Source organism: Eumetopias jubatus, unplaced genomic scaffold (assembly GCF_037043125.1).
Source record: "Eumetopias jubatus isolate StellerSeaLion01/CBP00866 unplaced genomic scaffold, mEumJub1_p1.0 scaffold_11, whole genome shotgun sequence".
Classification (NCBI taxonomy): Eukaryota; Metazoa; Chordata; class Mammalia; order Carnivora; family Otariidae; genus Eumetopias; species Eumetopias jubatus.
The window spans coordinates 83,886,018-83,909,393 of record NW_028274817.1 but is presented as its reverse complement, the minus strand read 5'-3'; the positions used below and the strand labels follow the sequence as shown (position 1 = coordinate 83,909,393).

Sequence of the window (23,376 nt, the reverse complement as noted above, 5' to 3'; positions counted from 1 at the left end):
TTTTCTCACCTACCCCAGCTCTGTCAATAACTTTCTCTGGGTCACCTGGGGCTCAGAGTTAGTTTTGACTTATTTCCTTTCTGTCCCAAATTCCAGTCACCAGTTCTCTCTACTTTTCCCTCAGAAGGTGTCACTTACTTGTAAGGAAATCATTTGAACAGGCGATTCACATGAGAAGCGATGCAAATATTAAATAAACACATGAAAATATTTCAAACTAGAATAATCAAAGGAAGCCAATGAGAATTATCCTAGGTGCCATTTACACCTATTGCATTAGAAACATTTTCCACAGATGGAAAGATCGGGGGGAAACTGGTATCCTTACATATTGCTCATGGCAGTGTAAAATGCCTCCTGGGAAAACAGTTTGGTGAAATCTATCAAGAACAATAAGAATGTTCATATTGTTGCGACTAGTAATCCCAACTCTGGATAATTGTTTTTAATGAGATAATTCAAAATGAGAAAAAGGTTATAGCTACTCAAAATTTTTCTGCAGCATTACTTTATAATAGCAAGAAATTGGAAACAACCTAATTATCCAACAATTTGGGAATGATTAAGCAAATTACAGCACATTAAGCTAGTGAAATATGCAGCCATTAAAATTTATAACTATTGAGGAAGCCTGTATAGCAACATGAAAAATTGTTTACCAAGTAATGCTTAGTGGGAGGGGAAAAGAAAGCAGGACACACAAAATCACATCTACATAGTTATTATAACTCTGCCACAGAAATCTCTACACCTATAGATAAAACCTGGTAGGGAAATGAAAACAATCAGGGTGTTAGGGTGGTAGGACTAAGGCTGCTTTTTCTTCTGTTTTTAATTTCCTGTAATATTGTTTTCATAATAAACATTTTCTCCCCAAAATATCACACATATTTATCTGTCTCTTCTGCTTTGTTCCTGTTGTACCTCCCTTTCCCAATCCAGGGCCATACTCATTCATGCCTGGATCACTGACCCTAGCTGTTCTTCCTTCAACCTGCAAATACAGCCCAGTTGCCTCAAGTGCCACATTTATCACATCACTTACCTGATCGATAACCTTCAATAGCTTCTGTATTTGTGATACTATATAGTTTTCGAGGCCTACCTATCCTGGTCCAATACCTCACTATTCACCCCTTTTCTCTGCTATTACTGAAGCCGCTGCCCGCCCCCCACCTTCCTTCTTCATCCTTATTGTCACAACTACGGTTTACTGAGGCTTTCCTGTGCCGGGTTTTGTTCCAAATGCTTTATGCATATTTGCTCATTTAATCCTAGCAACAATCACAGGAGGTAGGTACTCTAACCCCACTTTACAAATAAGGAAACGGGCGCCTGGGTGGCTCAGTTGGTTAAGCGTCTGCCTTCAGCTCAGGTCATGGTCCCGGGGTCCAGGGATCGAGCCCCGCATCAGGCTCCCTGCTCAGCCGGGAGCCTGCTTCTCCCTCTTCCTCTCCCTCTGCCTCTCCCCCTGCGCATGCTCTCTCTCTCACTATCTCTCTGTGTCAAATAAATAAATAAAATAAAACAAATAAGGAAACGGATGGGGCAGAGAGAGCACGTGTGTGAGAGGGAGAGGGAGGGAGGGAGGACCAGCCACTTGCCAAGCTCACACAGCTAGGGAAAATAAGAATCTGGGTTTGAACCTAGGCAGACTGATTCCAAGGCCAGAACTCTTTAAGTTTATTTCTCTAACATACTCTGCTTAGCCCCTCTGGGCCTTTCCTCCTGTAGGTCCCAGTCTTCAGTTTTCTTACCCTCCAACAAACTTAGAGAACAATTTATCATGTATTGGCCCTGTACCACGTGCCAGATGCTTCTTGTTTGAACCATGTATTTGACACTTTTCGTCTTATGGCCACTCACCCGAGTAAGCAAGAGCTGGGTTTCAGTCCTGGTTTGTCCCTTTAGTAGCTGTGAGACCTTCACTAAAATTACCATAACTTCTCTGAACCTTACTTCCTTTATCTGAGTCAGTGGTTCTCAAAGTGTGACCCCAGGACCAGCTGCGGTCAGCATCACCTGGCAGAGCTTGTTAGGAATGCAGATTTTGAGCTTTACTCCAAACCTCCTGAATCACACTCTCTGGCAGGGGTTGAGGGGGAGGGGTGGGATCTACCTGTCTGTGTGTTAACAAGCCCTCCGGGTGTTTCCAAAGCACATTCAAGTTTGAAAACCATTGCCCTAGTTAGAATAAAACCTAGCTGACAGAGTTTTGGGGCATATAAAACATAACAGAATATGTGTAACTTAGCTGGCAGCACATAGGTTGTTTTGTAAGTGGTAATTTATTATTACTGCTACTTAACTTTGTGTGGGTTAGTCCTCCTTGCTCAAGCTGTGGATGGGCAGGCATTGTGCTTCCTGGTGCTCTTTCTCTAATATTCCCCTGCTTGCTTCGAAAAAAGGCAGTACATACACTAGATTTTGAATAAAGTCCTCTGACCTCACTGCCTGATTGGTAAGAGAACCAGTTTGGAGAGGCACTATAGGTTAGTCCAGTGTCTCTACAGGTAGACTACCTGGGTCTGGTCAACTTACCAGACCTGTGGGACGTCAGGCAAATGAATTTATCTGTGTATCCTTCAGTCTCTTCTTGCTGTCAAACAGAGAGTCTAATAATAACTACCCCTTAAGGTTATGCTGATAAATATAGTTGACCTTTGAACAATGGGGGGTGAGGGGTACCACCCCTCACCCCCCCAAAGCAGTTGAAAATCCATGTGTAACTTTTGACTCTGCAAAAACTTAACTATTAATAGCCTGCTGTGGACTGGAAACCTTACTGATAACACAGTCAATCAGCCCATATTTTGTATGTTCTATGTATTATATGCTATATTCTTATGATAGAGCGAGCTAGGGAAAAGAAAATGTTATTAAGAAAATCATAACGAAAAATACATTCATCGTATTGTATTGTATTCATTGAAAAAAAATTCATGGATGAGGCCCCATGTGATTCAAACCTGTGTCATTTCAAGGGTCAGCTGTAAATATTTGTAAAGTGCTTTGAATGGTGCCTAGAATAGAGCACCATGCTCAAGAAAGGCTAGTGAGTATTATTGTTTTTGAGTCATTTCACCCATTTGATGGTGGAGGAGGCTGTGTTTCTTCAGTTGGTAAGCCAGTGACAAATACCGATTGAGCAACTTCTCTGAGTCAGGCGTTGTGTTAGGCACAGAGGAGTCTACACCAAAATGTGGTCTCCGCTCTCAAAGGGCTCAGTCTAATATGGGAAACTCAGCAGACCCACCAGACTGAAATGATCTCTCTAAGGACATGGTACAAGTCAGTCCACAGAGGGGAATCTGATCATCCATAGAGTCCCATAGCACACCCACCCAGGCCTCAGACTTCTAAGACATGATGCTGAGGGATCCCTTTGAAAGGTTTCCTTAGGGATCCTACTTGATGCACTTATAAGGGGAAAGGCATAAACTTTGGGGCCAGACAAAACTGGGTCATGTGACCTCAGCTAAGTTGTATAATCTCTCTGGACCTCACCTATAAAATAGGTAAAAAGTGAACTGTTGTGGAGAATAAATGAGACTATGAGTTAAAAAGGGTCCAGCCACGTGACTGACAGATTATTCATAAATGTTCCCTTTTTTCATGGCCAACCAGGAAACTGATAGGTTTCTCAGACTTTGGAGTCAACAGAAAGCCCAAATTATTCCTGACTATCTCACCAAATCACAGGGGATAATGTAGACCCCCCAGAAAAACCCTGGGCTCTTTGGGGGTCAAGAGACCCAGATTCTAGTCCTTTCCCTTGGTGCCCACACAGAGGCATGGCTAAGGGCCTTCTTCCCTGTTCCCCCTTCATTTCTAGAGGTTGAGTTAAAGAATCAATATGATTTAGGAATTTCACAAAAAAGAGCGTCCTGCCAGGCTTATGGAGAGCAATCCGGCAAAAGTAAATTTCCACTCCTTATAGCAGGCAGGCTCATCTCTGGGGAACATGACTTCCAGGTGCCAGGTTCCCTACATTACAGGAGCAGACTCTCCACTCTGGGCATTTTTTTTTTTCCTTAATGGCTTTGCCCAGGAAACTCTTCCCTCTAGTCCAAGCCCTATGTGCCATTTGCAAAAATGTCCCTACCTTCTTCCAGGAATTTTAATCTATCACTAGCATGATCTGCCCCCGGACTTTCAAGAGCAGACCCTAAGTTCTCAACAAGTCCTAGAAAAAGAACGGTGGCTGAGCCCAAGAAACAAGTGCCTCCAACAACTGAGGCAAAGGCACAGCGGTAGCCGGACGGTCTTACCTCCTCTCTGTCCTCTCCAATTGCCCAATGGCTGCTGGGAAGGTGGGCATCGTTTATGCCTTCTCATCTATATTTCGGCATGATCTGCTCCCACACGTCCTTGCGCCTGGGCAGGCCTGCCCCAGGCCTCTGAGCTGATGGGCCCAATGTCCCACGATAGTGCCTGACTACTCCATGTTCCAAAATGTCCTAGTGATCAGATGGGTCTGTAGCCCAGCTGCCTGGGGGGCGGGCTAGATTACATCTATGGTATCAAGTTCTTGGTATGGACACCAGGCCGGGTTCCTCAAAGGAAACTGAGCAAACACAAGGTCTTAGCAATTCTATAGAAGCCTCAGAGACACCAACTCACCCCAACTCCCTGAGGGATCACTTACCTCCCTGACTGGCTGGTCTTCCTGTTTCCTGTTATTGGTTTCCATTTGTCCCCAGGAAATTCCTGCAAAGCAAAATTCTGATAAGTTAGGGAGCTCTGAGCAGACAGGTATCCAGATGGCCTCAAAAATTTGTGAAGAGGTCAGGAGCTCGTCCCTGGCCAGACCACCCCCCCCCCCCCGCCGCCAAGTTGGTTTCTTCTACTCTCCCACACGGGCTAGAGAAACAAGTACCTGGAGGGCTGCCTTTCTTGTCAGGAGGCCCGGTGAACAGCTGGGGGCATGCAGAGACTAAAGAGAGCACTCAGGGACCTGGATCGTGTGCTCTAGAAAGTCTGTGTTTCCCTCTCTTTCTGCACTCCCCTCCCAAACCACGTTATAAACCAGTTTAGCACGTTTGTTGTTTGCTCTGGCTCTTGTGAAGGAGGTCTTTTTGTTTGTTCTGCTGGGTGAACCTGCTCATTCCTCTTGCCTCTTCTAACATAGAAAGCATCTTCTTGGAAGCCCTGGCCCTTGAGGGGGCTTTGAGCCCGAGGCTCCTGCTGCAGCCTTCTCCCAGGGTGAGGCAGATGGAGAGCACGCATGCCAGGGCACCCCTGTACTGCAGGGGCCCTTCCTCCTTTTTCTCCTCCCAGCACCAGGTGCCGCATTCCCCACATTATGGGAGCACACTCTCCACCCTGGGCATTCTTTCCTTAAGGGCTTTGCCCAAGCAACCCTTTACTCTGTAGCCCAAGCCACAGAGGCTATTTGTAAAAAAAATGTCCTTTCCTTCCTATTCTAGCTCCAAACCTGATGCAAATTTGCCTCGGGCACTCTCCCCAATTTTGCATCCAGCATCCTCTATCTAGCAACTTAGAGCTTAGCTCACCGGGAACGCACAATTTTTCCTAAACCTCATGGATCTTCCAAATTCCCTCCCTCCAAGGCTATTATTGGTCCGGTTCAAAGTTTTATTAACTTTGCCCAGTAAAACAAAAAACAAAAAACAAAAATTTACTCCCTTTTGGGGGTAAGATACTTGGTGTCAGTCATTCTGGCTGAGACACTTATTAGCTGTGTTATTTGAGGGAAGTTATGTCACCTCTCTGAACCTCAGTTTCCTATCTGGCAAATAAAGACTATGCTATCAAGCTTTGCCGGCTTCCCAGGAGTGAGAACAAAGCGGGATGTGCCTAGAGGATGCCTAGCACAGCGCTCAGCATGTAGGAGGCTGTAGATGTCAGGAGCCACAGAAAAGATGAGGTTTTATAGCTTTCCCAAGACCAGAGTGGTCCCTGCCTGTACCTGTCATGTTAGAGCAGCTCTGACCACTTGTTAGACTTCAGACTCTGTCTCGACGCCCTTCTGAGATGTCCCTGCCCTCAAAGACAGTATTACTCATTCAGCCACAGTGGGAGCCAGGATTTCCTGTCCATGCCCTGTGGAAAGTGCTCAGTAAGTAGCAGTGGCCAAACCAAACAAAGTCCTGTCCCAATTTGCAGCCTCCTTCTCAGCTCCCCAGTATATCACCTTCCTTTTTTCCTTTGAGCCACTTAGGTTGCCATAAATCGCCTGTGCTCTTTGAACCAATGAGACACTTATCCCTTCGGCTTGTTGCAGATGGGGATCGCCGGCTGCCCCAGTGGAAGCCATACAGCCAGAAGGCATCCTGCCGTGCTGGAGAGGGCCTGGGCTTTTCTGTCAGCTTATGGAGAGACAGGGCAGCACAACTAGGAGCTTGGCCTCTGAAACTAGAGGACATGGATTCAAATCCCACACCTGCCCTTTTCTAGCTGTGTGACCTCAGGCCAAGTACTCAGCTTTTCTTTAGCTGTTGTCCCCCAGCTATTTCATAATGAGATCATCATCATAACACGACCTATTTCCTGACACCCTATCGAGGACTAAATGAGTACCTGGTGCACCGTGGATACTCAAATGTTAGTTACAATGATGCTGTTCAAGTTTGGGCTCTGCCACTTGCTAGATGGGTGACCCCTCTGAGCCTCAGCTTCCCTGGCTATAAAACGGGGATCCTATTATACCTTGTGTCATACAATTGGTCATTTGAGCTGGGGTGTCCTATCCCATGCTGCAAGTTTTCCCTCTGTCTGGGGTGTGTACGTGTGTGGGGTCAGGTGGCAGGGTAGAAATGGGCATGAAATGGCTCCACGTATCTGAAAGCCTAGTGTCTAAGCAGACCTGCTGAGCGGGTCTAACAGGCACTGGGGGCCCAGTGTGTCTCCCTCCCTCAGGATACAAAAGGAGAGGCATGGTGTGGGCACACCTCCACTGCCGCTGCCAACTGCTGCAACCTGGAACTTTCACCTCCTTCCCCTATGGAGTTACTAGCTCTGGGCTGACACTTCGGCAAGCCATCACTTCCTCTCTTCCAGCTGCAGCCCCGTTTCTCTACTGTCTACTTGTGGAACCTTCTTTCGGCAAGTGTTTCAAGCTAAGCCAAAATCTCCCCTGGTTTTAGGAGAAAATAACTCACACTTACAAGATGATTACTATCCAGTAGTCACTGTTCTAAGGGCTTTACACATGTTTCATCATTTAATCTTCACAACCAACTTATGAAGTAGGTACTATCACCTGCGTGTTTTTTCGAGATGGGAAAGCTTGGGGATTTGAATACAGGTGGTCTGGTTCCCGCATCAGTGCCCTCTAGCCATTATCTTATATTTCCTCTCCTCTTTGCTTCAACATTTTGTTATAAATCTTTTCAAGCATACAGAAAAGTTGAACAAATTTATACAATTACCCATATATCCACCACTTGGATGTGACAATTAATATTTTACTAAAACTGCTTGTTCACTCCTCATTCCGTCCACCAATCTGTCTTACCTTCTTATTGTATTTTAAAGTAAGTGACAACTTTATCCCCAGAAATTTGAAAACGTAAAGGAAGTAGAAAGATTTCTTGACTCAAGAAGAAATAGGTGACCGAAATGACCTATATCTAGTAAAGAAATGGGATCTGTAGCTTAAAATCTTTCCACAAAGAAAACTCCAGGTCCTGATGCCTTCAATGATAAATTCTACTAAACACTTAAGGAAGAAATAATACCAATTGAATGCAAACTCTTCTTGAAGATGGAAGAGGAGGGGCCACCTCCCAATGTATTTGGTAAGGCCAGCACCTTGACATGAAAACCAGACAAGGACAATATAAGAAAACTACAGATTAAATCCCTGATTAACATAAACACAAAAATCCTTAACAAAATATTCGTAAATCAAATCTAGTAACATAGAAAAAGGATACTATGTCATGACCAAGTAGGATTTAATCTGGCAATGCTAGTCTAGTTCTTATTTCAAAAATCAATCAATTATAATTCACCATATCAATAGAGTAAAAGAGAAAACTAAAGGATCATTTTCAGCAGCTATAGACAAAGTGCTTTAGAAAATCCAGCATCCCCTCCTGATAAAAGTTCTCAGCAAACTAGGAATGAAAAGGAACTTCCTCAACCTGCCAAAGGGCATCTACGAAAAACCTACAGATCACATCAAACTTAACAGAGCAAGATTAGGAACAAAGCAACACTGGCCACACTTACCACTTCTATGAAACATTGTATCGGAGGTCCTAGATGGCGCAGTAAGGCCCCCCTCCCCTAAAAAAGGCATACACAGTGGAAAGGAAGGTAAAAACCAATTTCATTTGCAGATGACATGATTGTCTATGTAGAAAAATTTTTTAAAATCTACCACAAAGCTACCAGAACTTATAAGTGAGTTCCACAAGGTTGCAGGATACAAGGCCAACACACAGAATTACATTATTTCCATATAGTATTAAAATGAATTTGAGCTTGATATTAAGGAAACAATACTATTTACAATAGCATCAAAAACATGAAATCCTAAGGATAAATAACAAAATAGGTGCCACATTTGTATGCTGAAAACCATAAGTTGTGTACATCAATATAGCTCAAAAATGTCAGCATATGTATCATTAAATAAAGTTTGATATTTGTTTCTAATGTTTTTAGGCAAAATTTACCTCCAGTGAAATGCAAAAATATTCAGTGTACATTTGTTGAGGTTTCATGAATGCATACACCTGGGTAACTCAAACGCTTACCGAGATACAGAACATTATCAGCATCTGACAATGTTCCCTCATGCTTTTTCCCCTCAATCTCTGTGGCACCTTCTGTAGGCAACCACTGTTTTGAACTTGTTTCCCACTGAAGAGCTGTTCTAGAATGTTACATAAAAGGAATAGTATATACTCTTTAGGGTAAGGCTTCTTTCACCCCTAAGGTTCCTTTTTTTCAAAGAATGTGTATTGAGAAATTTCATACACTGAGTCATTCAGAAGTGTCTGCCTAGGCAATAACATTTCGACACAGGAATTCACTTCTGATCTGAGTGCGCCAGCCAAAAGGTGGTGCTAGGGAAGCCATGGGGCAGGAATGTGGCAGGGATCAGGAAGGACATAGGAGATCCTGTCAGAAGTACCCTGGGGGATGGTGGTGGCCTGTGTTGGGGTGGTAGGCCATAACCAGGGTATAGCAATGGCTAGTCTAGCCCTGGGTCTCTGACAAAGATAGGCTGGAGAAGGGCATAAGGATTTGTTCTTTAGAAACCCAGACAGGTCAAATCTCTAAAAGCAGAACCCCGGGGGACATCTGCAAAGTTTGCCGCTCCAAGTAGTTTGTAAGCAGGAAATGGAAGGGAATAAGTGCTATTTTCTGTCAGGCACTGGGCCTGTTTTGATCCTTACAACTGGATCTATGAGGCAGCCATTATTTCCCCCCGTCTTTAGAGATGAGGTCATAAGACTTTTCTCAGCACTGGCCATTTTATGAGGCAAAAATTCTCTCTTTTGCCCTTTCAAAATCATGCGATTGCAAGTTCTGGTGGTTGCACGACTTGCTCAAGGTCACTCAGATACCCGTTTTACAGTCAGGATACAAATCCTGGTTCTGTCCGTTTTGTGAAGAAAATGCTATTTTCACCTAACTCTCAAGTTGGGTTAACTGCAACTGTGGTGGCCGAGCGTCTTGCCCAGGGTTATGAAAATAGCGTTTGGTGAAGCCAGGGTCTGTACAGTTTCAAGGGATTGGAATTGTGATATTTTCCAGGGATCTCCCTCGCTTTATCCTCACCGGGAGAATAACGAAGCAAACCCATCCAAGAACCAAGGCCTCACCTGCACTGTCGGCTTCCTGGGCTTCCAGGTGTTGCCGGGCGCCAGGCTACCATCCTCGGGGCCACTGTGCGGGGGATTATGACAGCAAGCTGAACACCGGACACATGGGTGGTGGTGGCATCGACAGTTGTAGCAGTTTGGCATCATGTTTCTCTTTCGCAGAGCAGGGCAGAGTTCCCCAGAACAATAAATGCAAGCGTCATGGACTACGGCTCCCTGGATGCTGCAGGAGTAAGAGCAGGTCCTGCGGTAATCAAAATCACCGCAGCGCAGTGGCTTGCAGCACATGGATTGTTCTAGACCTTTGCTTGCAAAACATTCTGAGTAGGTGGGGGTTTCTGGCTGAAGGGGTGACAGAGAATGATAGGATTGGTCTGGGGCACGATATGGCTGGTCTGTGGAATGGTAGGACTGGTCCATCGGATGGCGCCTCAATTCCCTATAGCTGGAGCTCATCGGCTGGAAGTTTGGGTCTATAGGTTTTGGTCTCTGGGTAAAAGTCTTATTGCTATGAGTGGTTAAACCTGGCAAATGAGATGTAGATAAGGATTTGCTACTCTCTTCAAAGAACTTTCTTCTGTCGGCAAAGGGCAAGAGGATGGCTTCCTCCCCAGCTTGGGCAGCAGAAGCCTTCAATTCCTTGCTGTCACCTGGGTTAGGAGGGCCTTCCACGGCTAGTGTCACGTGTGGCTGCAGGTTGTGCTCTGGAGACCACCTCCAGTGACCTCCACGGACTCCACGGTGAACACTTGTCTTCTCAGAGTCTGAGGAGGAGGGGTCCGATGCTTTCCACCAGGTGTTCAGGCTCACGGAGGGCTGGCCAGGCCTCCGGCCGGGGCTTATTTGTCCCTCCAAACCCATCCTAGATTCACGGCTCTCCGGGGCTTGGCTGAGGCACTCTGAAGACCGAGCCCTGAGGATCATGCTCCTGTTGAAGAGCTTGTCTCTGGGGCCAGGTGGTTTTTTACATGAGGACAGAAGAGATGAGCTGGAGGCAGGAGGTGGAGTACTTTCTAGGGGCTCCTCGGTCTCCTGCACTGGCTCCTTAGTGTCACACAGCTGCGGCAAGGGATTCTTGCTTTTTTGGAGCTGGGCCTTCCTCCTCTGGATTTCATTACGCAGATTGGTAGCAAAACGCTCACTCTTCCGCCGGTTTTGGACTGAGCGGCCCCGGGGCCCTCCGTTCCGCCTACCACCCCCCCGGCCACATTCCTTGGGTTCGCTGTCCCCTTCTTCAGAGGCCCCTGTGCTACCAGCTCCTTTAGTGGTTGAAGAACAATCCCTGGCTTGCGGAACAAGGGATCCAGAGGCACAGGAGGGCTGCTGGCTGGCTAGTTCACTGCCTGCTCGGCACGCTCTGCTCGGGTCCTGGAAGCCTTTTTCCGGAGGGTGTCCGTCAGCCTCTGTGTGTGGGGAACTGCTTGGGCTCGGATGCCCTGAACCCAAGGGCCTATCATCCACCTGCCTGGCCTTTCCGTCTTTGCTGTGCTGGTCCTGGGCTCCTCCTGTAGGGGCACATGGACTTTTCTTCCCTGCATGGTTGCCATGCAAAGGTGACAGAATCCACTCATGGCCAGCCTGCCCGGCTGGGAGCTCCATGCCCTTGCTGCCCCTGGTATCAAGGTGTACATGCTGTAAGTGGGACGCCAGCAGCTGTTCCGGGGCACTGTGGCGGTGCCCTGTGGGTCCTGTGACGTGTGAAGAGCTGCCAAAAGAAGAAGCCTTAGCTAGCTCGGCTGAAGCCTTGTTGAGGGGGCTGGAATCTCTGCTGGAAGCTTTGTCATACACTTTTGGGAATCCGACCGCTTTGGCTGAGGCCTCCATCAGTAGACGCTCAGAGTCCTGCTGGCTGGGTTCAGGAGCTTGGCTGAGCTCACAGTTCTGATGGCCCTCGTTTGTCACTTGGTCTTGCCCGCTGAGGCAGCAGAACCTGTTAGGGTTCCTTGGGGATAGCACGGTGTCTAAGCTCACTTTCTCCTTCTGCTGCGACGAGTGCCCAGGCTCAGAAGCCCTGCGCTGCTCTCCGTTGAGGAGCTGGGCTCTGGAGGCCTGGAGACTATCTCGCCTCACTGGAGGCTGTGGTGGACCTCCGGCAGCCTTGGCAGGCCCTGAGGGGTGGGCCTCCTGCAGGCGGGATGACATCTGGGAGCTGGGAGTCAGGTGGCCCCCGTCGGTGCGCCGGCTACCTCCTGAGGTCTCGGTCACACTGGGCTGGCCATCAGGGGCTTTAGTTGGCCCCGGGCCTTGCGTGAGGCAGTCTGCTGAGCCCGGCTCCTCTGGCCTGAGGGAAAGGGCGCAGTCAGAGGCGTTTGAGCTGGCTGAGAAGGAGCTATAGGCTGAGTCACGCTGGTTTGGGTACATGTTCTGATCAATGGGCAAGAGGTGGCCCTCATAGGTAGCTTGGCCTGGTTGCTCCAGGCTCTCCATGCTGCCAATGGAGCTGCTTTTCTCAGTGCTGCAGTGGCGGGAAAGTGGGCACCACTGCACACACACGTCACTGCAAGACACAGGGCACACTGGTTAGTCAGCCAAATGACCCGATCCCCTTCCCACCTTGGCCAGCCCTGCCACGGGAGAAGGCAGAACAACCCAGAGAAGGCAGAACACCCATGCCGCAAATAAGAAGGCGATAAGGCCACAAAGGAAGCAAGGGAAACAGCGAAAGATATGGACACGGGGGCGCCACAGAGATGTGGTAAAATGGGACACAAGACAACGTACGGGAGCAGGAGAGGGCAAGATCCCAGAGACTAAAAGTGTAAGAACTCCACTGGGGCTTATGCTGTTTCCCTGCCGCCAGTGAGTCTAGAATGGCTTCTGGCCTGTCACCGTCCTTAGGGAGTCAGCATGTGGCTCTCGGCCAGGAGAGACAATCATAGAATATTAGTATCAGAGAGGGTCTCTAAGGGGTTGATTCAATTTCAGCCCGCCCATTTTGTAAATCGGCGGGCTGCTGAGTTTGAATGTGCATCAGGGAGCACAGGGAGGGCTCGTCCAAACACACATCCCTGGGTCCCATCCCCCGAGTGCTACGTCTGGGTGCACCCTGAGAATTTGTCCTTCTAACAAGTTCCCAGGTGATGCTGGTACTCTTTGCTGGTCCAGCGACTACACTTTTGAGAATGGCTGGAGTAAAGCAAGCCCTGCAAAAGGAAGTGATTCTGAGGAGGTGATTTTTCTCAAGATCACCCAGCTGTAGCTTGTGACCCAGACAGGGCCGGAATTTCGGCAACGCCCCGTTTTCTTCTTGATACTAGTAAGCCTGACCATTTACCAAGGGCCAACAATGTGCCAGCACTTTATGATGTCTCATTTCAAAGTGAAGGGGAGAGATTATTCTCGCCACCTTACAGCCAAAAAACAAGCTTAGTGAGGTAAACTGACCAGCTCATGAAGGTGCTAAAGAAGCAGAGCTAGAATTTGAACCCAAGCCTCTATGAGCCCAGTGTCTTAGCTCTTCTGCTATACTATTTGTTAAATGGGACTAATAAGGGGCATCTGGGTGGCTCAGTCGGTTAAGCGTCTGCCTTTGGCTCGGGCATGATCTCAGGGTCCTGGGATCGAGCCCTGCATTGGGTTCCCTGCTCAGTGGGGAGTCAGCTTCTCCCTCTCCCTCGGCTCTTGCTCTGCCTCTTTGTCTCTGTCTCTCGCTCTCAAATAAATAAAATCTTTTAAAAAATGGGACTAATAATAATATCTGTATCAGAGGGTTGCTTTGTGGGTGAAATCAGTTAATAAACGTGAAGCTCTTGTCACAGTCCAGGCACCTAGAAAAGGTTCAATACACGTTAGCTGCTGCTCGTTTGCTTTTTGTTTTAATTGCTATTTGTTATCAGCACCCTCTGTACTGCTACTGTTGACATTAGAGTTGCTGCCCACCCTTCCCTCCCTCATCCCCCCACAGCAAAGCCAAACCAGGGAGACCAAGGAAGGGACCGTGATCAGACACAATCTTGAATTTTAAGTACCATTTCCCACAAACAAAGCCAAAGTGAGCCAAGTCATGCCAGTAACTCCCGATGACTAGAACCCCAGAGGTCGCAGACTGTTCTCAGAAAGGCCACAGTTCAGAAAGCCAGAAATGAGCGGGGGCAGGGGCCCACAAGACCCTCAGATCAGCCTTCCTTAATCCTCGCTCCCTGCTCGCCCCTTAGCCACTCTGCTCACTTGACCTCTGGGCTAAGAATCCATCAGTCCCTTGTTGGCAAGGGATCCTGCCACCCACCCTGCCACCCTTCCTGCTGCAAACAACCACACCCCCACTCAAACAGGAGCCAAGCTCAGAATATGTTTCAGTGTATTCTTTCAGAACAAAACTGCCTCCGCCTGTGCTCGGAGCCCCGGTCTTCTGAAGCCAAATAAAGTCATTGACTGGGGGCAGACTCAGCACGTGGCTTCCCTGAGCCTCATCAACAGAAATTCCTCCTGAGAGGGAAGATCTTGGTGTGGAAGGGAAAGGTCAGCTTTGCTCGCTCTGAGTTTTCACAGAAAAAGTTCTCTGCCTCTTCTGGGCAGCTGTTTTGACAACCGGCAATACCAGGCCCCACTGAACTGAGAGATCCTCATGGCAAGTAGACCCTGTTATTCAGGGAGGTGCCCAGTCTGAAGGCTTTGGCTCTGTGACAGAGCTGATGAACTCTGGATGAGATCACCAGTGAGTCACTGTAGCTAGGGAAGAGGACCAGAACTGAGCCCCCGTGCCCTCCTGCATTAAGAGACCGGGCAGGGTGGGGTGGGGGGATGGGGGAGAGCCAGGGGAAAGGAGGGCAAAGGAGCAGCCGCTGAAGTAGGATGAGAAGCAGGAGAGTGTGGTGTCTTGCAAGCCACGTGAGGTAAGTATTTCAAGGAAACATTTTCTAGAAGGGAAGGGACTGTCCCAAAGTCAGAGAGAATTGGCAGTAAGTAGCCGAGGACTAGAACCCAGGGACTATGGATTCCCACTCCGTTTTCCATTACAGTGCTCTGGGCTCTGCAACATCTGATGGGGACTAGAGCAGAAGAGGGGACATGGCCAGGTTGCCCACCCTCCCGCCCACCTTGAGGGGGGGTGTTCTAGACTCACCTCGTGTTGCAGCCGGAATGCCAGGACAAGCTGAAGGCTTCAGAAGGGAAATGCATGGTGGTGGCCGCTTCAGGGCATCCCTCCAGCAGCTTGGCCACATGCCATGAGTGCGGCCTACTGACAGGGGCGTTTCTCCTACAGCAAGAAAGGGACAGGAAGTCAGCTTAGGGAACCAGGGCTGAAATCACTTCCCATGCAGCTTCCACCCCCCACCCGCTCTTTCCCTTAAATGAAGGAGAACATCTTGCAAGGAGCTGATATAGGAATCTTAGTGGCCCTCCTCAGCTCCCAGCACTCAAATCTCCTTCATCCTGAGGGTGAGGTGTGGCTACATGGAATGTTGGCTCCGCGGGGCGGTTTTGCTCGCGGGTGTATCCCAAGCAGTGCCAGACACCATAGTAGATGCTCAGTAAGTATCTGTGGAAGAAATGAGTACGGCTGCCCAGTAAATAGTGAGCTACCCTAAGTTTTCTTTGAGGAAAAAAAAAATCAATCTGGTCAGTCTTCCCACTTTTTCTCTATGAAAAAAGAGGCAAGTGATTGGGAAGTTCAAACAAGTCAACACGAGGCTGTGAATCCTCCAGTTTTCACTTGTTCATTTGATAAGCATTTGTTGTATGTACTGTCCGTGCACAGCTCTGGGGATACAGACATGAGTCAAATACCGTCTCTGCCCTTGAGAGCTTACAGATGAGTGAGAGCAAGAGAGCGAATACAAATAAAGCCTGGTGAAGGCCCTGAGAGAGTGAAGGCTAAGATGGGTACAGAGGTGAGATGCCCGTGTTTGTAGGCAAAGAGGAGGGCAAGGAGCCCCAACTCCTGCCAGGGAACACAGCACAAAGCGGTGAAGGGTGCAGGGCAAAGCTGACGGAGGAGACTGGCTGCTCAGCATGGTACCTAAAGGGAAACAGGTTTGAGGCCAAGGCCCTGGATGCAACCACAGGGTCTGAGGTCTGAGGCTGGAGGCCGCTGCCTTACTTTTGCCCTGACTGGCTTAGGCAAGACCCATTCCTACCCTCTGGTATATTCCCTGTGAAGAGATGCCGCCCTTGCAAGTGGGGAAGAATGACATGGGGAAGGGCAGAGCACACGTGGGACATGGGTTGCACCAGAAGATTAGGAGAAGACTGATGAGGTAGGGGAGGGAGGGGCAGAAAGCAAGTAAGCAAGAAAAAGACAGATGTCAGAAGGACCAGGTGGATGATAGAGATAAGAGTAAGAGAGGATCGGGGCGCCTGGCTGGCTCAGTCGGTGAAGTGTCTGCCTTCGGCTCAGGTCATGGTCCCAGGGTCCTGGGATCGAGCCCCGCGTCGGGCTCCCTGCTCAGCAGGGAGTCTGCTTCTCCCTCTCCCTCTGCCCCTCTGCCTGCTTATGCTCGAGCTCTCTCTCTCGCAAATAAATAAATAAAAATCTTAAAAAAAAAAAAAAACCTGAGAGAGGATACCAAGAAAAACAGATGACAGAAAGGGAGAAAACTGAGAGATGTTATAGAGAAATACATAGTAAAGGGGAATGGGTGACAGAGAGAGAGAGATGAGAGACAGAGTAAGAGAAAAGGATGATAAATAAGGAGATGTGAGAGAGAGACAGGATGGCTTCTTTACTAATTTTTGCAGTTATTTACTGTGACAAGCTCCATACTAGACACTGAGGGTACAGAGTTGACTAGGATAAGGGGCTCTGTTTTGAACAAGCTTGTTATCTAGTGTGTTAAATCAGCCCTCTACCTCCCAGGAGCAGTAATGAATAGACTTGAGCTGGATTCCATCCTAGCTGGGAATGCCCCTCACCCCAGCGGAAACACAGAAAATCCCAGAAGTGCACGGCTCTAGAGGTCCAAGGCCTAAAAAGATAGTCCTGAGGAGAATGGCCCTGCTGGGGAAAACATGGGTTGAGTGGTAACAGGCCAGACACAGACAAGGAGGTGTGAAAGGAAGGGCAAGGGAAGCTGCTTGTCAAAGGTCAGGAACCAGAGCCAGAGGTCAGCAGCCCTGGCTAGGATTTATGGGGAGAAAAGCCAAGTGAGGCCCCCACTTTTAACTATAGTGCTCTATTATGGGTTTCAGAGTACCCAGCAGGGAGGCTTGAAGCACAAGAAGACCTTGGTGGGGGAGGAGGTGGGGGCTCTCTTCCAGAGTCTCGTGCACAAAGCCATGATGCTAGAAATCCTTCCAGCTACTCTTAGGTGGTACTCACCCATTAACAACTATGTATAAAGCAGCTCACGGAAGTACTATGTACTGCTACATACCATGAGCCATGTGTGTCTACTATGTACTATGCTTCAGGCACTGAGGGAGAATACAGTGGAGAACAGGGTACCTCTCTTATTTTGGGCCCTTCTTCCATATCCAGGATTTCTGAAGTTCTTCTGAGTCCAGGGTTTAACATGTGGGTGGTCAGCCTTGATACCACTTTCTCCCCAACCCTCCAATCCCTCACTGAGTTCTACTGAGTCTTCTTTTATATCTTTCTGGCTTCTCTCTCTCCCTCTCCTCATTTTCATCGAGACTATTGCACATAATCACATTTCTCCACAGAAACTGCCACCAACACCTTCTGTTCTTTTTTTTTAAATATTTTATTTATTTATTTGAGAGAGAGAGAATGAGAGATAGAGAACACGAGAGGGAAGAGGGTCAGAGGGAGAAGCAGACTCCCTGTCGAGCAGGGACCCAATGTGGGACTCGATCCGGGGTCTCCAGGATCATGACCTGAGCCTAAGGCAGTCGCTCAACCAACTGAGCCACCCAGGCGCCCAGCCCCTTCTGTTCTAGTCCAGGCCCTTAATACTTTATATCTGAAATACTGTGTCAGTCTGCCAGCCAGTCTCCCCTTATTCCACCTCTGGTCATTGCTTTTATTTTTTTTAAAGATTTTATTGATTTATTTGAGAGGGAGAGAGAGAGAGAGAGCATGAGTCGGGGGTGGGGGACAGAGGGAAGGGGGAGGCAGGCTTCCCGCTGAGCAGGGAGCCCGACACGGGGCTCGATCCCGGGACCCTGGGATCATGACCTGAGCTACAGGCAGACGCTTAACGACTGAACCACCCAGGTGCCATCCAGTCATTGCTTTTAGATCATATCGTGTCAAACACCCACTGAATTGCAGCACTGGCCTATTCAAGAATCTTGGCTGTCTCCCTATTTCTTACCCTGTTCTGCATCAAATATAAACTGGATCTGACTGTCAAAGCCGTCTGTAAGATAGCTTTACCCACCCAGTCCAATCTCCCATGGCTGTGCTCCAATCATGTCCTGCAACCAAATTCGTGCCTTTGCTGTTGGTTTTCCAACAGAATCTAGCACAGGCTCTGGAGATGGAGCACCCTGGTTTGAATTCCAGCTCTACCACTTAGGAGCTCTGTTCCGTTACCCAGGTGACTTTACTTCTCAGAGCTCCAGTTTCCATTGTAGTAAAATGGGGATAAAATACCTAATTCGTGCGGTTGTAAAGAACAAATGAGACAATGCATGTCAGCTGCTTAGAACAAAGTCTGGTAATCCCTCGACCAATTTTAGTTATTACTCTAACTGTCCCCTTTGCCTGGAATCCCGCTCTCATTTTGTCAATCTGAATCCTACCTGTTCTTCAAGGTACTGCTCAAGTACCATGTCTTCCCGGGTGCTTGTCCTTAGTAATCGAGTCCTCACAATTTGGCCCATAATAATATGATGTTTTTATATTGCTTATCATCATTTCATCCCACCAACTGTATTGGGCCAGTAAGCAAGGAGACAGACACGAGTAGATGGATCTTGGTTCATATCCTAACTCTACCACTTTGGATGCGTGATTCTATAGAAGTTACCTTAACCCATCTGAGCTTTGATTTTCTTATCTGAAAAAGGGAAAAATAATCCTTACCTGGCTGGGTTATTGTGAGGATTAAGGATAATATTCTCAAAGCATCTGAGGTACAGCCTGATGCATAACAAGTGGTCAGTAAATAGTACATAGTCTATAACAAGGATTATCAGCTCAGACTTGTCCTTCTCGATGGTTCAAGAGTACTCCCACGGGGTTTGTCTACCCACTGTCAAGGTTCTGCTACACCACTCCCTTGTCACACTTTGAAACGTAGCTTACAAAGGCCCCTACTTGCTAGGGTTTCTCCAGGAGTAGGAAACAATCCCAAAGGAGACAGAAGCAGGGCAGTAGAGTCTTTGGGACCATGGGGAGAAAACCACAAACTGGGGGAAGAAAAATCCTAGCAGAGGAACTGCAGCTAGAGCTGGGGCCTTTTAGCTCTAGTTTGGAAAGGAGAGGAAACTATCTATAGGGTCTGATACTTGGTCTAGTATTATTCCTAAACATCCCTAGACTTGGAGACAGTCCATACTTACATTCCACTCCTAGCTGTGTGACCTTGGGCAAGTCACTTCCCTGAGTTGTAGATTCTTTATCTGTAAAATGAGGAAGATAACTATCCCTTACTCATGAGTTATAGCCTGGATTAAATGCAATCATGTGTTGAAATCACTTGTCATAGTGCCTGACATACCATGAACTCAAAAAAAAAAAAAAAAACAGGGACCACTTATTGAATACTTAAGATGTGCCAAGCACTAAGCACTTTGTATCCATTAGTTGATTCTGTCCTCACTCCAACCTTATTGGTAAGAGCTATTATTATCCCCACTTTACAGATGAGGAAACAGAGACACAGAAAGCTGAAGTTGCTTTGCCATGAGGGTGAGGCTCAGAACCTCCAGTCCTTTCTAGGATACCACAGGACCCCTCCTCCCCAAAGAGGGACCTGTCTCAATGAGCTGGTGTATCTGTAGCTTCTCCTAGCTATTTCCACAAGAAGCAGTCAGAAAAGGAAAGTCCCGGTGGTCCTAGAGTTTAAACCATACCCTCTTTATGCAGTGGGGAAGAGGGATGAAGAGAAATAAGCAGAGAGGAAAGAAAATGCCAACCACCAATCATGCAGGCCCAGGCCCTCACCATGGAAGGAATGGTGCCAGGGGCCTGCCCTTTCTTCCAAGGCTGGCTCAGGTACTGTCATTAGCACATACTCAACCATTCATTATCCCAAAGTTCCTTTCTTAGGAAGCAGAAAGAAAGGGATATTGAAGAAAGAAAGCAGAAGGGGGTGGGAGAGAGGCAGCAGCCATGGCTACCAGCAGTACCTACCATGGAAGTTGCCCCTGGTGGGGAGATGGCTCAGGAGAAAGCTGGGTATCCGGCCAGCTCAGGGGCCCAACAATCCCTCCAGCCAGGCCCCGGGGTTCCTTTCTGCAGGCTGGATCTTCCCTTAGCTGGGACCCATCTGCCTTCCTGTTAAGACCTCCTGAGATGAGGCGCCATCAGCCCCAGCTCCTGAGTGTGATCCAAGGGGCTCAGGCACAGTCAGGTCTCAGTTCCGAGAACAGAGAGGAGTAGCACTGAAGGCAAGGTATGGCCATCAGCCGGTGGACCTAGATGTGGCCACAGCCATAGGGACTGAAAGCCAGTGTCAGAGAGCGGGATGGGAGTGAAGACGCAGCTCCAGAAACCAGCCAGCACCCTGGTGGCAAAGGGAAGGATGAAAGGCAGTTCCAGCAGCATAAACAGCCCCCCTGTTCCCTACTCCAGCCTCCTCTGGGCCCTGGCCCACCCCCTTCCACAGCTCAGGGGCCAATAAGGAAGCTGGGCCCCCAGCCACTGCTAGAACTCAGGAAAGGAGCAAGGAAATGATGTTTGGGAAAGATAAAGCGAGTGTCTAAAAAGAATTTTTAAAAATACACGTAAGTGAGAGAGAAAAATACCCCAGACACACACACTTAAAAGAATTCCTGTGCTTCCTGAACTGAGCTGACCCCACCCAGCCATCTCCGTAGGTCCGCTGGGCCCCAGAAAAGGGAAGCCCAGATCAGCCAAGCCTAGCAGCCTCCAGGTCCAGAAGAGCAAGTAGGAAGGACTACGGCTTATTTTACATAGCTGGGGGCAAGTGACCTAGAGATTTTCCAAGGGGAAGGTCCTTCTGAGACAGAAAGACTTACAAACCAGTCTGGGTCGTATTTTACAGGATCTGCACTTCCTGTGGGCACCTGAGCTGATCCAAGGAAAACCTCATTTCGCAGCAGAGACCCCAACTCCAGAATAGTGGCGCTTGGAGTCAGCATCCCTGGCTCTGCCATGAATTTGTTCTGACCTCTGGCAACTTACTCCCCCTCTCTGAGCTTCCGTTTCCTCTCGGCAAAATAAAACATTGGACTCCATTGAAACAAACAACCCTTCCAGCTATAGCATGCTCTGACGTCATAGTCCTGGGCCCCAGGCTGGGGCTTCAGATGATGTCCTCACTGACCTGTGCGACAGCCAGAAACCAGAGCAACCCCACGTGAATTTGTTGCATATCCCAAGCCCCAAGTCAGGCATCAGAGTTTAATTTCTCTCTGGGATTTAGAGTCGGGGGTTTCCCTTTGTAATACTCCTCATCCCCATTCCAGTTTCCCTTGGCCTCTGGTCCTAAGTCCAGCAATTTCTGGCCCAAGAGGGCTTATGCGAGCCCCCTCAGGACAAGAAGGATGCCCAGACCATTCCTCTCTGCGGAAATCATGCCCGGAGGCCTCTTTCCCTCTCTTCCTTCTGTACCGCCCAGGGAAGTCTGGGTTGACTTTTGTCTATTCTCCAAAAGGCAGGTGCCATCCAAAGAAGCCCTATAGGCCCTCCCTTGGTAGTTGGTGCCGTATAGAGGAAGGCTGGGGATTTTATGGGCATATCAATCTGGCTTGGAGTCTCAGCTTTACCACTCACTCCTTGTTTGGCCTTGGGCATGTCACAGACCTTCCATTTTTCTCACCTGCCGGCCTTCAATAAATGGGGCCTGCTGTTAATATTATCTTCTACCCCAAATAGTCATGGGCAAAGTACTGTTATTAGCAAGAAAAATAACTTTTGCGAGCCAAATGAAGATGAAAGAGAAAGGACTAGTTAAAAGAAGGTTCAAAACCGATGGTTCCCAGAGAGGAGAGGGCTGGGGGCATGGGTGAAATAGGAGACGGGGATTCAGGAGGGCACTTGTTGGGACGGGCCCCGGCGATTGTATGGAAGTGCTGAATGGCTATATTGTCCACCTGTAACTAATATAACACCGTATCTATACTGGAATTGAATACAAAACCTAATAAATAAATGAATGAATGAATGAATGAATGAATGTTCAAAAGCCAAACCTAGTACTCAAGTACTCAGAGCTTCTCAAACTTTAGTGGGCATACTAATAGCCTGAGCATCTTGTTAAAATGTGGATTCTGAGTCAGTAGGTCTAGAGTGGGCTCCAGATTTGACTTTCTCACAAGCTCTGCAGTAATGCGGATGCTGCTGGCGTGATCACCATTCTTTGACAATACACAATACAGTACCATTAATGGCACACTGAAGGATAACCCCTGGTCCGAAAAAGCAGCAGGATACACAGTCTCTTCTCCTGTCCTTACTCAGGCCTCGATGCCCAGCCTTCCCTAATCTTCTGGTCACCAAGTGCCTTCCTCCTTCCACTCAGCAACCTAGAGCCTAACAGTGCTTCCCTGATGAGGCCTGCTGATCCCCACTTCCTAACAAAATAAAGAACAAAGAGTTTGACAGTAGTCTGGCCCTCTCAGTAGCCAGGTGAGGTTGAGGAAATTATGACGAGAGGTGCAAGCATGCTCCTGGGACTTGCTGAGGTAGGGGAGGCGGGGTGGGCAGATGAGTTGGGGAGTCACCAGATGAGGTGATAGGATGGGCAGGTGGGCACAGACAGCATATACTTGAAAAATCCATAGGCAAAGGAAGATAAAAGAGGAACACAAGCAGTTTGGCCAATCTGGGAGTTGGGAAAGAGGCTGGGGGAGGGGTGGGGGTAAAAGGGGTATCCTCTCCCTTAGCACTGCTGAGTTCCAGATTAGGTGACCAAGTATAACCTCCTATGTTTGGGGGAAGGTAAAGATGAGTGCTTCTCTTTTTTAAAGATTTTATTTATTTATTTGTCAGAGAGAGAGGGACACGAGCACAAGCAGGGGGAGTGGCAGGGGGAGAAGCAGGCTTCCCGCGGAGCAGGGAGCCCAATGCGGGGCTCGATCCCAGGACCCTGGGATCATGACCTGAGCCGAAGGCAGACGCTTAACCGACTGAGCCACCCAGGCGTCCCAAGATGACTGCTTCTTTTCCAAGCACTCAGAAAATAAGAACTTGGCATGGGTGCAAGAGGAGGATGGGCACATGCAGGTGAAAGTGGCAGATAAGCCAGAAGCTAGCTCCCAGAAGAGTCCTCTGGTAAAACACTTGTGAGAGATGAGGAGAGGGAGGGAGAAAAATTCTGGAACGAGTGCCCTGGTGGGCTGTCACCCCAGTATCTTCTGACAGCACTACCTGTCTCCGACCCTGGCTCCCAGCAGACCTGTCAAGCAATACTTAGAGGCAAACAGAGAAAGAGAACCATGGCTCGGCCCCAACCCAGGGCAAGAAGGAAAATATGGCCTGTGTTGCTGGGGATTGTGCTTAATCCGAGGTCTGGGCCATAACCTACTGCAGGCTCTTTCC

General features: G+C 48.3%; 1 protein-coding gene across 2 annotated transcripts in view; it reads right to left on the bottom strand.

Moving 5' to 3' along the window:
• The window catches only part of SHROOM4 (shroom family member 4), a 215,817-nt gene that overhangs the window by 25,263 nt on the left and 167,178 nt on the right, over positions 1 to 23,376 (bottom strand). For both annotated transcript variants that reach the window (XM_088029011.1, XM_028092957.1), the window contains exons 3-5: positions 14,866 to 15,000; positions 9,804 to 12,300; positions 4,649 to 4,710 (exon numbers count right to left, since the gene is read on the bottom strand). In XM_088029011.1, coding sequence (XP_087885137.1) covers positions 4,649 to 4,710; positions 9,804 to 12,300; positions 14,866 to 15,000 — 2,694 coding nt within the window. The remainder of the gene's footprint in view (positions 1 to 4,648; positions 4,711 to 9,803; positions 12,301 to 14,865; positions 15,001 to 23,376) is intronic.